The sequence below is a fragment of the Panthera leo genome, chromosome C2 (assembly GCF_018350215.1).
Source record: "Panthera leo isolate Ple1 chromosome C2, P.leo_Ple1_pat1.1, whole genome shotgun sequence".
Lineage (NCBI taxonomy): Eukaryota > Metazoa > Chordata > Mammalia > Carnivora > Felidae > Panthera > Panthera leo.
Window position 1 is genome coordinate 69,781,157 of NC_056687.1, and position 14,028 is coordinate 69,795,184.

Genomic DNA, 14,028 nt, shown 5'->3' on the forward strand with positions numbered 1-14,028 from the left:
GATCCTGAAGTCATTCAGGCTGGCAAGATGAGACTGACCAATAGGATGATCAGTGAATCAGGAATCTGGGGTGCAGGGTGCATGAGCAATTTGAACTTTTATTTCTCTGTTTTGTATGTGGATTACCGGGGGCATATTTCCTGCTCAACGATGGGATTCTTATATAACCCTTGCCAGGAGAGGCTATCAAGGAAATGGCAGTGGCAAAACTAGAAGTTAGATTCTGACTCTAGGTTCTACTGTTTCTATGGGGTGAAGCTCTTTAGAGTTTCTCTTTAGGCCCAAACCATCAAAGCCTTATCATAGTTCATGCAGCTTCCTCAGTTATAAAAGAGGACCCTTCCTTTTAAGGGGTGTGTGTTTGTGTGTGTGTGTGTGTGTGTGTGTGTGTGTGTGTGTGTGTAAATGAGTTGATGTGTACAAAGCAATTAGGAGAGTGCTTGGCACAAATAAATGCTCAATACATGGTAGCCACTGTTACTCATTAAGTGGTGCTGCTGTTATTTACTGAGCATCTACTGGGTTCCAACCATGTGGCAGGTGCTGCAGCATTGGATCTAAACATGGTTCAAATTGAGAAATGAAGCCCCAGATCCCAGTCACTTCTAAAAGGCTTGTCCCCTGGCTGTCTTTCTTGCAAGTGGGAATTGGTTACCTGAGTGATCACCTTCTGTTTTTGATTCCTCTCACAGATCTCCCTTTTTTCTGATCAATGGGCCCTCTCTATGAGTGTTGTATGTCTCCAGAAATTCCTTTTTCCTAAATCTGGACACAAGGGGATGGGTGAGATGACCCGTGAGTGATAAACACAGTGGTTCATAGGAAGGTCCAGTGGATGTGATCCAGGTGGATTTCACGGAGCGAGTGAGGGATATATGTCCTTAAATATGAAAAATATCTTTAAAGGAAAAGCTTAGGGAAATAAGTAAAGAAATGGTAGACCCATTAGGTGTGGTTGGAGGGATGGGACTCTTAGACATCTAACAGGCATTTGCGTGGACATGTCTTTTAAAATTCTACTGGCAATCCTGTAACATAAGAACTCTTTCTCCTTTTATTTTTTAAATGAGGAATTTGATTATCAAAAAAGTGAAGGGACTTGCCTAAAGTCAAACGGTTAGCAGGCGACAAAACAGCTTTGAATTTTGGGTTTCATCATTATGGGCGCGGAGCCTAGAAAAAAATCCCGCGCTATTATCATTTTTAGCATTCACTATTGAAAGGAGGGAAAGGGGAGGGTTAAGTGAAGGTGTTTTCAATGCGGAGGGGACGTCCTCCTTCCCAGGCTGAGGGGAAGGAGAGGGTGAATCTGTTAGAGAAAAGGCATTATTGGGTCTTGAGCCTTCTAAATCTGCTCCTGCCCCACCTCCTTGGCCTCATCTGGTTGTATATGTTAAACCGAAGCTGAGGAGAGGAAGCTGCACACGAGGAGAAACACCTGTTGTGTGCCGGAGGCGGGGGTATACCCCAGACCGCCCCCCCCCCAGTGCTCGCCCAGGGTCACAGCAGAGCCGCTGGCGGAGACTCCGGCCAACAGCTGGACTTTGGAACTCCGCCCCCTTAGGCCCTCCCTCCAGGCCGGCACCCCGCCCCTCCTCCCCAAGGTGGCTGTGGCTCCCAGAAACAGCGGCGGCCGCGCTGCGGGGAGAGGACGGCGGGCGGGCCGGCCGGGAGGAGGGAGAGAACTGGCTCGCGGCCGCGGCGCTGAAGTTTCCTGCCCGCCGCGCTCCCACCCTCTGCTGGCGGCCCGGGCCATGCCGGAGCGCTGGGGTCGAGCGGCAGCATGAAGGGCGGCGACCGCGCTTACACCCGAGGTCCCTCTTGGGGGTGGCTCTTTGCTGCCAAGTGCTGCTGTTGCCTCCCGTGCAGAGGTGAGTAGCTGTTTGCGTTCTCGCCTTCTTTTAGCAAAGCCCGGGACCGCGGGGCGGTGGGGTGGGCGGGCGTGAGGGAGGGGATGGGAGGGCCGGCCAGGGGGGTCGCGTCAGTTTCCCTAGCAGAAAGCGGGCTCGCTCGCGGGGAAGTTCGGACTCGGAGGCAGAGCTGCAGTTTGGCAACTCAGTTACTTACTTGTCAGCGACTTTGGATGTCAGGACTCCAGCCTGCCGGGGGGGAGGGGGGTATGCGGGGGGATGGGGAGGAGGCCCTCTGGAGCTGTGCGTCCCAGTAGTGGCCGAGTCGCACTTCCCTCATCTCATTTACATATGGATCTAAGCGGAAGGATTAACGAGTGACTCCTAGCTATAGGAATGTATTTGACACTTGTCTTTACACTAGGAACTATTTTTGCCAAGTGACAATTTTCTTTGGGGACTGGAGCGGGCTTTTCTTTGCCTGGGCTTTCGCAGGCCAGCTGGGTGTGCAACTCTGGGCCGAGGTTCGCTCATTAATTAACCAAGAACTCTCTATGTACCCAATTAGGGCTGTATTTAACTATTCTGCTAATTTTAATGTTGTTGAGGAGATTGCGGGAAGCAACTAATTTCCCCAAAATCAGCCTGCAAAGCAAAATGGTGAGAAGGTTCACAGAGAGGTCTATCAGTTGTGGAGCCTCACCTGAAAAAGGAATCGGGCGTTTCCTAGACAGAGTTGACATATGTTCCTAAAACTGTCCCTGACACTTTAACACTTCAGCTTGGAGGCTGGGGGAAGAGAGACTTTGTTTCTGTGTGGTTAGAAGTGAGAATATAGCCTCTCACTGGACACTTGCCATTTTTAAATTTCGCCTATTGGACCTCTTGCCTCCACCCCAATTTACAGTGCCCCAGTCTCCATCGCCATCGTCATCTGACAAAGTCCGGATGCAGCTTTCTCTCTGAGTTACTGACAAATAAACTTCATTCATCATCATCTACGCCACATACAACAGAGACCTGACACAGTCCTCATCCTGAGCTGATACAAGGCTACAAAAACTAATTAAATCTGAAGGACCTTTTCCCAAGTCATTAAGGTTCATAATGCCAGCATTAGGTTCTCAGTCTCTGCATTTAATTAGAACAGGCTGAAACTGTGTGGTAGCCAGCTCTAAAAGCCAGAATTCAGATGGAGAAGGAACCTTCGAGGGCCGGGGACCCTCACCAGCATCCGAGCCTAGTTCAGAAACATTCAAAACCAAGGCTGGGAATTGAAGGAAAGGGACATTTAGAAAGGAGAGGAAGCAGGAAATGACCAAAGGGAATCTGAGTGGGTGGGATTGCTCTGCAGTCTGGGCTGCTTTCATGGGGAAGGGTTTCCAAGCAGGATTTCTTGGGAGCCCATTTCCTGTCAAAAGGCAGAATTCGGGAACTTGGGCAGTGCTTTTCTAAAGCTCCTGCAGCTGCCTGCTTGAATCCAGATGTGTGGGAGCCCCAGCTTCCCTGCAGAGGAATTCTCCTGGGGTCTCTCAACCCTTTGCTTTGTGTATTGCCCCGGCTTCCCCTCCAGCTCCCAGGCCCAGGAAGTAGGGGTGGGGCGGGGAGCCCACCTCCTGCCTGCAGGACTGGGAAAGCTGTGGCTGCAGGCTCTGTGGCTGGCAGAGGGGGCGTGAGAGGGAAGGGGGGTGTTGCAGGAGCCAAGCCAGAGCTCCAGGACACCACTGACCCTCAGCTGAAGGTGGAGGGAAGCCAAAGACCCAAGCAGTGAAAGCAGCATAAAAGGAGAAAGGGGGGTAACAGAAGTGGGTGCCTCGTCACCTTCTTCCACTTTACTCCTTACTCTTTCCTAGATGGGAGACATGAGGAAGATGGGAGGGGGAGCTGAGATATCCACCCTTTAAAGAACTCCTGGCCTCAGTGGCAGGGTGGTTATATCTGAGGTATGGGGCACTACCCCGAGGCTCCCTAGGTCCGCTCCAACAGAAAAGAGAGATCTGCGTCTCCACCCAGACTGGAGGCATCTATTCGGAAGCAGATTGCAAAGATAAGTCTTGTACTGAGCCTGAACAGAGCCCCGAACGCTGTGGGAGAAAGCTCGCCCAGTTGCAACACAGAGCAGGACCGAGGGAAATCTGAGAGGCTGACTGGAGTGGAGGGCAGCACAGCTAGGGACGGTTGCTTCTCTTTTCAGCCGAACCAGTTTCTCTGGTTGTACAGACTTCATACAATTGAAAGGTAGCTTCCCTTTTAAATAAAGGCAGCTGGCTATTTGGCCTCTCTCTCTCCTCAGAGAACTTGGCTCCTGCTGTTCCAGTAGCTGCACTCTGAAGCTAGTGGGTCAGAACCGAGGTTCCCAAGTCAAGGGGCCTTCCCAACTGGCTGCCAGTCACTCAGAATTCAAAGGGCTGAGGAAAGTCTAAGCCAAGTCCTTCTAAAGTCCGAAGAAAAGAGGAATTGGAATGTTCTGGTTATTTTTGATCGACCCAAAGCTAAGTGAGGCATCCTGGACTTTCCCTGGGTGGATCCTAAGTGGCTATACTTGTTAGCACAAGGGTGAGTCAAGGTTTTAGTGATATACCTGTGTGGTTTTTAAATATCGTATTTGAGAAAAACATGAGTGAAATTAGTTGAGCTTGTCTTTTGACTTGGAAAAGTGAGGAAATCAACTATCTGTTTTCTCTTCCGGTTTTTGGCTCTACTGAGTATGAGTATGGTAAAGGGGTTTGATGTGAGGTGATCTTTCTTCCCTACCCTGAAACTGGTGTTGAAGAGCAGAAAAACTGAAGACCAGGGATAGGCTGGAAATAGACATCAGGTGCAAAGGAAGAAAGACAGCAAATACATTTATAACTGCCTTTTTGAAAGTGAAAAATAGCCACACGTGAGATAATAGCATGTGTGCGTCCGAAAGCTGATTAATCATTGATGTCACACTTTGTGAGAAGTTTCAGGATTGCTGAGAGGCTATTTAGACTTTCCTTCAAGCCTGAAGAAGTGGGTCACTTCTGGATTCTCCTTCAGTTATCTTAAATTTTTAAAAAGCACCTTGTTTCAGAGACAAAAAGGAATTCAAATCACCGGGAAGTTGCTAAGTTCTGTGTTGCAGACTGAAATTTGTGACTTCTTAGATCATGGAGCCTAGAAATTCTTTCTGACCTTGCTAGGTGGAAGCCAGTTTTAGAGCCTTTAATTTTCTAGTCCACTTGTAATTAACTTTGAGTATGTGGACAAAAGTGCCCTTCTTGGAAATCCTTCCTGATGGCTGTCCTCTTCTGCTTCTCTACAGTGTGTGCAGGATTTATTTATATTTATTACTGTATCACTGACCTTGCATCTCAAACCCTCCTGCCATTGTGTGTCCCCATTCATGCTGCAAGTGCCAGGTTTAGGAGTCTATCTCAGAGGTAAAGAGAGAGAGGAGTGGTGACTTAAGCAGACTGAATCAGCTTACAGGGGAGATGCTGGGATCACATTCCCATGGCTTTTTCACCAAGTGGGCAGTTGGGTTCCAGCTTGACTCTGACGTCATGGGGCCTGGGTAAGGGCTATGAGGCTCCACAGGGCATCCCACGTCATCATCATCTGTTAGCTCTCTTTTTCCCCTACCTTTTCTCAGAATCACTAGACAGGGACCTTATGACTTGATGTGACTGTCTTTTCTATGGCCCATAAATTAATATAGCTCATTTTATAAACTGAATTTAATGTGTGAAAGCATGACATCAAGTTCCTTTAGAAAGGTGCTAGTAACCTCAAAGAGCAGCCCTTGTTTTTTTTTTTTTTTTTTGTTTTTTTTAAACATTTTATTTATTTTTGAGACAGGGAGAGATAGAGCATGAACAGGGGAGGGTCAGAGAGAGAGGGAGACACCGAATCTGAAACAGGCTCCAGGCTCTGAGCTGTCAGCACAGAGCCCAACGCGGGACTTGAACTCACGGACCGCGAGATCATGACCTGAGCCGAAGTCGGCCGCTTAACTGACTGAGCCACCCAGGTGCCCCAAAGAGCAGCCCTTGTAACATTCACTATTACAGATTTAACTCACCACTCAAGGCACAAAATTCTTGGGACCTTAATGCACATACCCTTTCATTTCTTCATCTTCCAGGAAGTGCCTGTATCACAAAGAAAACTGCATCAACCATTTAGCATGTATGTTTTTCCAGTGTATCTTTCAGGTTTTCTGCCTCCTGAGGAGATTTCCTAATGTAAGGAGAGTTCCCACACATACCTACTCTCCCCAACCCAAATCCTTCCTATGTCCCTTCCCCTATCTGATTCTCTAAGGACTAGGAAGAAGGACATCCATGGTTACCTGGATAACAGTACTTCGTGCCAGTTGTAATGTCCCTAGTAGAAATGGCAGTGTATGGGTTTGGTAGGATGAGGTGGAAATTGGAAATGGAAGCCAAATATCTCTCCCCTGGTACAGCTGTGGGTCCCGTAATCACCCATAATGCCGTAGGCATCACCCCCATAGTTCCATGTGCTACAAGTTGGTTAAGTCCTAACATGAGATAAAAAAGCAAAAATTCAGACTCTGTAACTATGTTTTTATGAAAGATTATTTTAAAGTTAAAAAAAATAAGGGGCACCTGGGTGGCTCAGCTGGTTAAATGTCCAACTTCGGCTCGGGTCATGATCTCATGGTTTGAGGGTTTAAGCCCCACATCATGCTCTGTGCTGACAGCTCAGAGCCTGGAGCCTGCTTCAGATTCTGTGTCTCCCTCTCTCTCTGCCCCTTTCCCACTTACACTCTGTCTCTCTCTCTGTCTCTGTCTCTCTCTCTCAAAAAATAAATGAACATTAAAAAAAAATTTTCAAGTTAACAAATAAAAGTGAACATTGGAGGTTCACTTTTGAGCCCCATACTATAGACATATCTTACACTGGAGAAGGGTTACTGATATTCTACTTCGTGATCATTCCCCTCAAGAATCTTGATGCCGTTGTGCTCTTCTGCCCTAAAAATATTCCTTATCCTTTGAAGCGCTTCTCCTCTTTCAGTGAGTGAGTGGCTGCCCTCTCCTTCAGACCAAACCCCAGATTTTTCCTGAAGGAGGGCCCTACAAAAAGCATGGATCTGAAACCAGAGGGAGGGCTTCTTGAACAGAAGGGTCTAAATCATGGAAAGTTGGGGATCACTGAATAGATCTTTTATAGAGGAGGAAGCTGAGATATAGCCACTTACTAACAGGTCAGAACTAGAGCCCTTTTCCTGCGCTCTTTCCTCAACTCCGTTACTGTCTTCACGGGTGTGGACACAGGTGAGGTCGAGACAGCTGAGAAGGGTAGAGGCAGTCCCTAAACTGGAACTAAGGTGTTGGCTGTGGATTATCCATAGTTCTGTGGGATGACTGCATTGCCTGGAGCCATTTGGAACTAGACCTGTCTGGTCAGCTTGGAGGGCTATTTGAAGGGCTATCCTGACCACAGAAGGCAAAGGCTGTCACATCCCTGACCCGAACCAGCTTGTGTGCATGTTCTTGATAAATATCTGTTCGTGTTTTTCCTTCTGGTTCAATTTTTTTCAGAAGGTCCCTTTTCTCCTTTCTTATCCCTTTTCTTGAAATGTGCCCTTTCAGGTGGAAATGAACCAATGAAATGCATTCCTATCATTCTATCTTTGAGTGCCTCTGGTTTTTATGTAACACACAACGTTTCAATTCATTTGACAGATGTTTATGTGCTGACTGCCTGCCAACCCTGCACTAGGTACTGGGGGAGAATGGATGGGAATCATAATGGTGCTGGCCCCATTTGGGTGTTGTGAGGATGAGTTAAGAAAATGTATGTAAAGGGCTTAGCATAACGCCAGGCATATAAAGTGGTTTTAAAAAGGTAGCTACTAATGGTAACAGTAATTTCATTGCTAGACATAGACCCTATCCCAATGGGACTCCCACCTAAATATTTGTCAGTCCTCTGGGTGGTAATACTATAAGTCTACGTTCCTAAGCAATTTCACGCTCTTGGTTCAAACCACTGTCAGCTGTGCCTCAATGCTGTGGCATCATCACTGTGGGAAAGAAAGTTTGTGATGTAGAAGTATGATAGGGATCTCCTCCTTCCTTCTATTAAACCAATTTTAAAAAGAAACACATAACTCTCCTAGTGTTACAATCTGTGTGTTACATGGAAGAACATTCCCAAAAGGATACTGGCAAGAACACTAAGCATCCCTGAGTTGTTCTTCTCTGAGCGAGAGCACAAGGTACAAGAATTGGAGCATAACTACACTAATATTAAAATTCACATCCTGAGGACCCACCTGATATAAAAACACATCACTTCTTCTTTCCTGCCCTTTGACTTTGGCTAACAATCTAATGACACACATTTTTCTATTTACTTCAGCTAACATTTTTTGCACATGTGTCATATGCAAAGCTTTGCTAGTCTTCTTTTTTTCAATGTTTATTTATTTTTGAGAGAGAGAGAGAGACAGAGACAGAGGGTGAGTGGGGGAGGGGCAGAGAGAGAGGGAGACAGAATCTGAAACAGGCTCCAGGCTCCGAGCTGTCAGCACAGAGCCCGAGGTGGGGCTCGAACCCATGAACTGTGAGATCATGGCCTAAGCTGAAGTCGGATGCTTAACCGACTGAGCCACCCAGGCACCTCTTTGCTAGTCTTCTTTAGACTCTTTTTGCCTAGATAAAAATCATCACCTGCTGCCCACAGCAGCCCCCACGGTTCTGAGGTTTGGCCAGTATCTTGCGTATTTCTTGCAGATGGCGGACATGGGTAGTTTGGCTCCTCCACTGGGTCTGTTCAGTGACTAGTGGAGGATATCTTTCCTGGTTGACAAGTAACCTTCTGTGTTATACCTCGTGGAAGGAGGGGAAGCCCTGGTCACACCTGTGAGACAGCAAGAAGGCTTCCAGGTTGGCTTCAGCCAGGTAAAAGAGCAAAGATCACAGTTACAGAACAGGTTGTTCCACATTCTTCTTGCTTTCCTGGTGACCACAGTGAGGAAACTGTCCAATTGAAAGGAAGGGAAATCCCTTCTACCACTAGATTGAAACAGTACCTCATAAAACATTTCTGTTTCCAGGTGTTTGCTTTCCGTGGGGCAGGATTAGTTGAAAGCACGTGTTTGTTCTCCTGCAGCACCTGGTGTGTAACAGGCTCTCAGGACATTCCCACTATCTGCCCTCCTGTCGTTAGAACCTCCATATTGCTCCCATGGAAAAAGGGATGTTACCTTTCCCCATCCAAAAGGGAACCAAGCCTCGCTGTTAGAAAGAATGGCAAACACTCCACTTCTGCAAATTTTGAACCTCACACACCTGTGCACTGCCTCTTTCTCTTCTCTCTCTACTTGGAGCAGAAATTCTTGAAGGATGGTCACTGGGGAACATGATAGAAATGCAGATTCTTGGATCCATTGACTCAGACCCTGCAGTCTGTGTTTTAACAAGCCCTCCAGGTGGCTTGGATTTTTTGTTTGTCTGTTTGCTCTTTTTCTTTCTACTCTCCACTTGACCCCCTCCCTCCTTCTACCTCCCCCCTTCTCCCAGCCCCAGCAAAAGCAGTCTATAACTGAAGATGTCCAGCTTCCCTGGGGATTCCTGCTTTGAGAAGTGGAGGAGGCCCCTATGAGACTCACTTTTCACTTGTGCGACTAGTGAGCTAGAAATCCCCTACATTTTTCATGAACTCCTTTGCTTTTGTTTTGATTTTATTATCTGCTTTTATTTCATTACTCTTAAAGCTAACTATGCTCGCTGCAGAAAAAGTCAAGTTAGGCAAACAGAAGACCATATAAAAGCATAACTTTTAGGATTATAGCATAATCCTAACCACTTAGAAACAACTACTTAACTACTTAATAGGTTCTTTTCTATATGTTTCCCGCCTTAATAAATGGGTTCATATCTTACATAGTGCTTTATAACTTGATTTCCCTTAATCTTCTGAATGTCCTCCCAGGTAGAGGCATTTCCAAGGCATTTTTAATGGCTGCACAGTGTTTCACTGCAGACAAGACTTGATTGACCATTGTTAGTATTGATTTAATATAATGGGTAAAAGTTTAGTGAAGAGGGATGAAGAAGAGCCCTGGGTGGAGAAATAGATCTTTCCAGAATCAGATTCTACACCAGACTGATCCTTGTCCTGTGGTTTACACATTTCCACTCCCTATATTCCACCTTTCCTTTCCTTGGGATGTATGATTTACCCCACCAGAGAGGTATGATTTCTTACTCAGGAGATCAGCATGCACTGTAACAAGGACATAGGTTTCCCCCACTCATCCTTCTCTTCTTAAGTGGTGTTAGGAGTCTTCTTGCTCCTTAGGCACTGAGCAGGCCTAGGAATTTTTCTTTTCTTTCTTTAATTATTTTAAGACATACCTTTGAAAATAGGTCATTTTTAAATTATTGTAACTGGGAAAGAGCCTTGATTAATTTTTTCCTAGAAAAATCATATATAAATGTTGGGAAAGCATTTGGAAATACAAATAAATGAAAATAAAATCTCATTACCTAGAGATAGCCATAGTGACACTTTGAATAAGCCTTTTAATCTTTTTTCCCATGTATCTATTTTTTTTTCCAGAAATACGACATAGTAGTATTATAAACTTCCTTCACATAACATATTGAACAACTTCTATGATGCTTTTTCTGTATTCATTCAGTGAAATGCTGGAGCCAGGTTGAGATCATTAAATATTTAGGGTTTTGAGGGTGGATTGTTAAACCATTGGTAGCTTGAGATCATCCATGGCGGGATGTCATGAGATACCACAAATCAAGGGTTTTTTTTTTGTTTTTTTCAAAGAGCTGGTTTCTCAGCATACCACTAGATGCACATTTTACCTTGTGTGAATATGTTTTTTTAAATTTTCAATCTGTCTTTGCTTGTTTCTACTTTTTGCTATTATAAGCAATATTGTAATGGCCAGTCTTATAGTTAAGTCTTAGCATACACCCATCATTACTTCCTTAGGATAAATCCCTAGAAGTGGGGTTCCTCCATCAAAGAACATTCAGGATTTCACAACTCCTTTGTTGCCAGTTAAACCCCCCTCCCCTTCCCCTTTCACACCCTGTGAAAGGAAGAGTGTACTGCTTTTTGTTTTAAGAGGATTTATGAGAAACCTCTGGGACAAGGAATTTCATCTCTCTCCTGTTGTTTGCTTCTGTTTACATTTTCTGAATTAACTTAATTCTTTTTATATAAGGAAACGCCCTGGCTAAGAGCCTTTGATTCTTAGGCTACATACTGATATGCAAGTTGTAAAAAATATGTTTTGTGTTTGTGCTGGATTGAGAGGCAATATATCATGATGATTAAGAGCTTAGACTCTGGAGCCAGAATGAGTTTGAATCCCAGCTCTGCTACTTATCTGTGTGACCTTGTGCAAATTATACAAACTCTTTGGCTCATTTTCCTCATCTGGAAAACGGAGATGATGAAGGAATGTAGTCTTGGGGTTTCTACAAGGCTTAGATGAGTTGACATACGTAAACCACTTAGAACTGGCACATGGTAAGTTCTAGGTAACTGTTAGGTTATTATTAACATTAACAAGTATATAGAAGTCTCCGTGGAACTGTGCCAACTGTCACATTCAGATTATTTCATTAGCTCCTTCATCATATGGGAAATCGAGCTGAGCATTTCTTGTATCAACCCCCAAATATTTGAGTACCACGTGGCAGGTATTGAACTAGCGACAGTAGAGAACTTAAAATGTTTTCATCCCCTTGAGGATCTTACAGTCCAACTTGAGAGCTCTTCCATAAATATGAAACAGTAAATAATAACAAAAAACAATGGGGAATAGTTGCTGAAGACAATAAGGGGAGAGATACTCCGGGGTCCTACCTGATTGCTGACTAAAATAATTATGCAAAATCTGCTGGAAGCACAGTGGCCTGGGCCGGTCTGGGAGGACTTCTCAGGAGATACAAAGTTGTCTCTGGGCCCTAAAGGGTAAGATGGGGTTTTTAAAGGGCTGAATATATGGTGAGAGCAGAGCAGTGGGTACATGCAGGGGACCCCAGAGGAAATCAGGTCAGACCTGCCTTCTAGAAGTACACTGTCCAGTTCGGTGGCCATTATCTGTATGCGGCTATTGAAGACTTGAAATGAAGGTAGTTCAAACTGAGATGTGCTGTAAGTATGAATTGCATATCAAATTTCAAAGAGTTAGTACAAAAAAAAACACATTGAGAATCTCAATAATTTAGGTATTGATTGATTGCAATTGAAATGACAATATTTTGGAGATTTGGGGTTAAATACAGTATATTAAAATTAATTGCACCTGTATATTTTTACTTTTTATCATGACACTAGAAAAATTTTAATTATATAAAACTTATATAACATTATTTTATATTACGTAAAAAATAAAATCATATGTGTGGGTCACATTTATGGCTTGCAATTTATTTCTGTTGGACAGAGCTGTCTGAGAGCTTATAGTCCATGATACAGTGATGTGCCAGAGTAGAAAGTTTCCATCCCATCCCAGGGCCAATCCTAGGCCCTCTTCCCAGCCATCTCCGTGATTGTAGGAGGATGCAATCTCTCTGATGCTGAAAGATGCCCACGGGCCTTCTCAACCTAAACTTTTAAGAGAGGCAGTTACCTATTTTCATTTTTGAGCAACAGAGTTTGTGAGGAAACAGGGCTTAAATTGCAAGTTCTCCCACAAAGCTCAGACAAGCCAGCTTTTAGGAACATAATGAGGGAAGATCCTGAAAACAGTGCTAAAAACAGGAAGAGTGACAACATGCTACCATCTCCCAACCCCGTAACCCCTCAACCAAAACCCTCCGGTCCTGCTCCTTTATGTAACAAAAACAGCATTGCTGGCTGGCATGTCCCCAGGGCCTGAGGGGAAGATGGCTGGTATGGCAGGGCAGAATGGAGATGGAGAGATGTGACTAGGTGGGTCCGTGGAGCCCCAGGCTGAACTCGGGCAAGTTTCATTTTGTCCTTTAACTAAATGATGTGTGAGTGTTCAAATGTATCATTCTGAGCAGCATTTTTTATCTTTATTTTTGTCCTCATGCAGCATCACCAGGTGTCTCGCTGAGCACAGTGCTATCCAGGGTATTGGGGTCATTTCCCTATTTGTCTAGAGAAAGCTGTACATGTAGCCTGTCTTGATTATACATCATAGAACACTAGAATTTTACAGCATGTCAGATCATAAAGTTCTGAGTTTTATACATGAGAAGAACACTTAAGAAAAAAGAAATGACTTATCCGAGGTGTCAACTGGTAATTCATAAAATGAGGTCATTCTGTCTGTAACATATTGCTTGTGTTTTTTAGAGAAGATGATGAAAGGTAGACTAGTCCTGTCATTTTGTTTGGGGGGATGGAAAGGGTAGAGGCGCTGGATCAAGTCTGAGAGGAGACCCAGCTCTTTGGAAGGAATCTAAGGGCTGGGGATCCTAGTGAATCAGAAATCACTCTTAGCTTCCTGGAACTGTGTCCTAGCTACCTGCTCTAGATTTGCTCCTGTAGAAACCTGCCCCATGGTGTCCACTTGCATCTGGTGTTTCTAAATGTCTAGAGGGATTCTGGGGGAACTTACCTGCTCTGAAATCGCAGCTGGACTCCCCGAATTTAGAACTGAGGGCTAGGTCCCGCTGGCTCTGATGAAATCAGGGTCTGACCCATTGGCCTGGAGTCTCCAAGCAAGACTAGCCAATTCAGGGGACCTTCTTGGGATATCTCAAAGGGCCTTTCTGTGACCTTCCAAGCAAAATGGAAGGTCAGGTTGATCTGAAGCCAGGCCTTGATAGCCAATGTGCTCCAATCTAATCAGGTTCCCATGAGGTCTTCCTGGAGAACCCAGGATATCTGTGGCTGCCACAATATTCCAGGGATGTTACCCAAGGTCTCTTGCACTGGTCATTTCTGACTCCTCCAAGACTGGGGGATAATCAGAAATCATAGCCAGGGAACAAAATAGACATGGCACTTCCCTCAAAAAACTTACAGTTTAGAGGGGACAACAGATATCACATACCTTTTTCTAAGTGTTCTCAGAGGATGCTGTGAGAATATCTGTTGGTAGTAGGAGTCAGGTGGAATTTAGATTGGGGCAATGGGAACTCTGCCTGAAGAACTAACAAAGTACCTAAAGTCTAGTTACTACCACTCTTCTGGTCCCCAAATGAGTATTATTTGCATTCTGGACCAA

At 45.0% G+C, this 14,028-nt stretch overlaps 1 protein-coding gene across 12 annotated transcripts in view; it reads left to right on the forward strand.

Moving 5' to 3' along the window:
• Positions 1-14,028, forward strand: part of KALRN (kalirin RhoGEF kinase) — a 598,446-nt gene that overhangs the window by 480,668 nt on the left and 103,750 nt on the right. For 7 of the 12 annotated variants that reach the window (XM_042954418.1, XM_042954419.1, XM_042954421.1 and 4 more), the window contains exon 1: positions 1,694-1,871. The exons of the other annotated variants lie outside the window; for them this stretch is intronic. In XM_042954418.1, coding sequence (XP_042810352.1) covers positions 1,784-1,871 — 88 coding nt within the window. In that variant the 5' untranslated portion in view covers positions 1,694-1,783. Of the gene's footprint in view, positions 1-1,693; positions 1,872-14,028 lie in introns of those variants that run through there. 12 annotated transcript variants of the gene reach the window in all.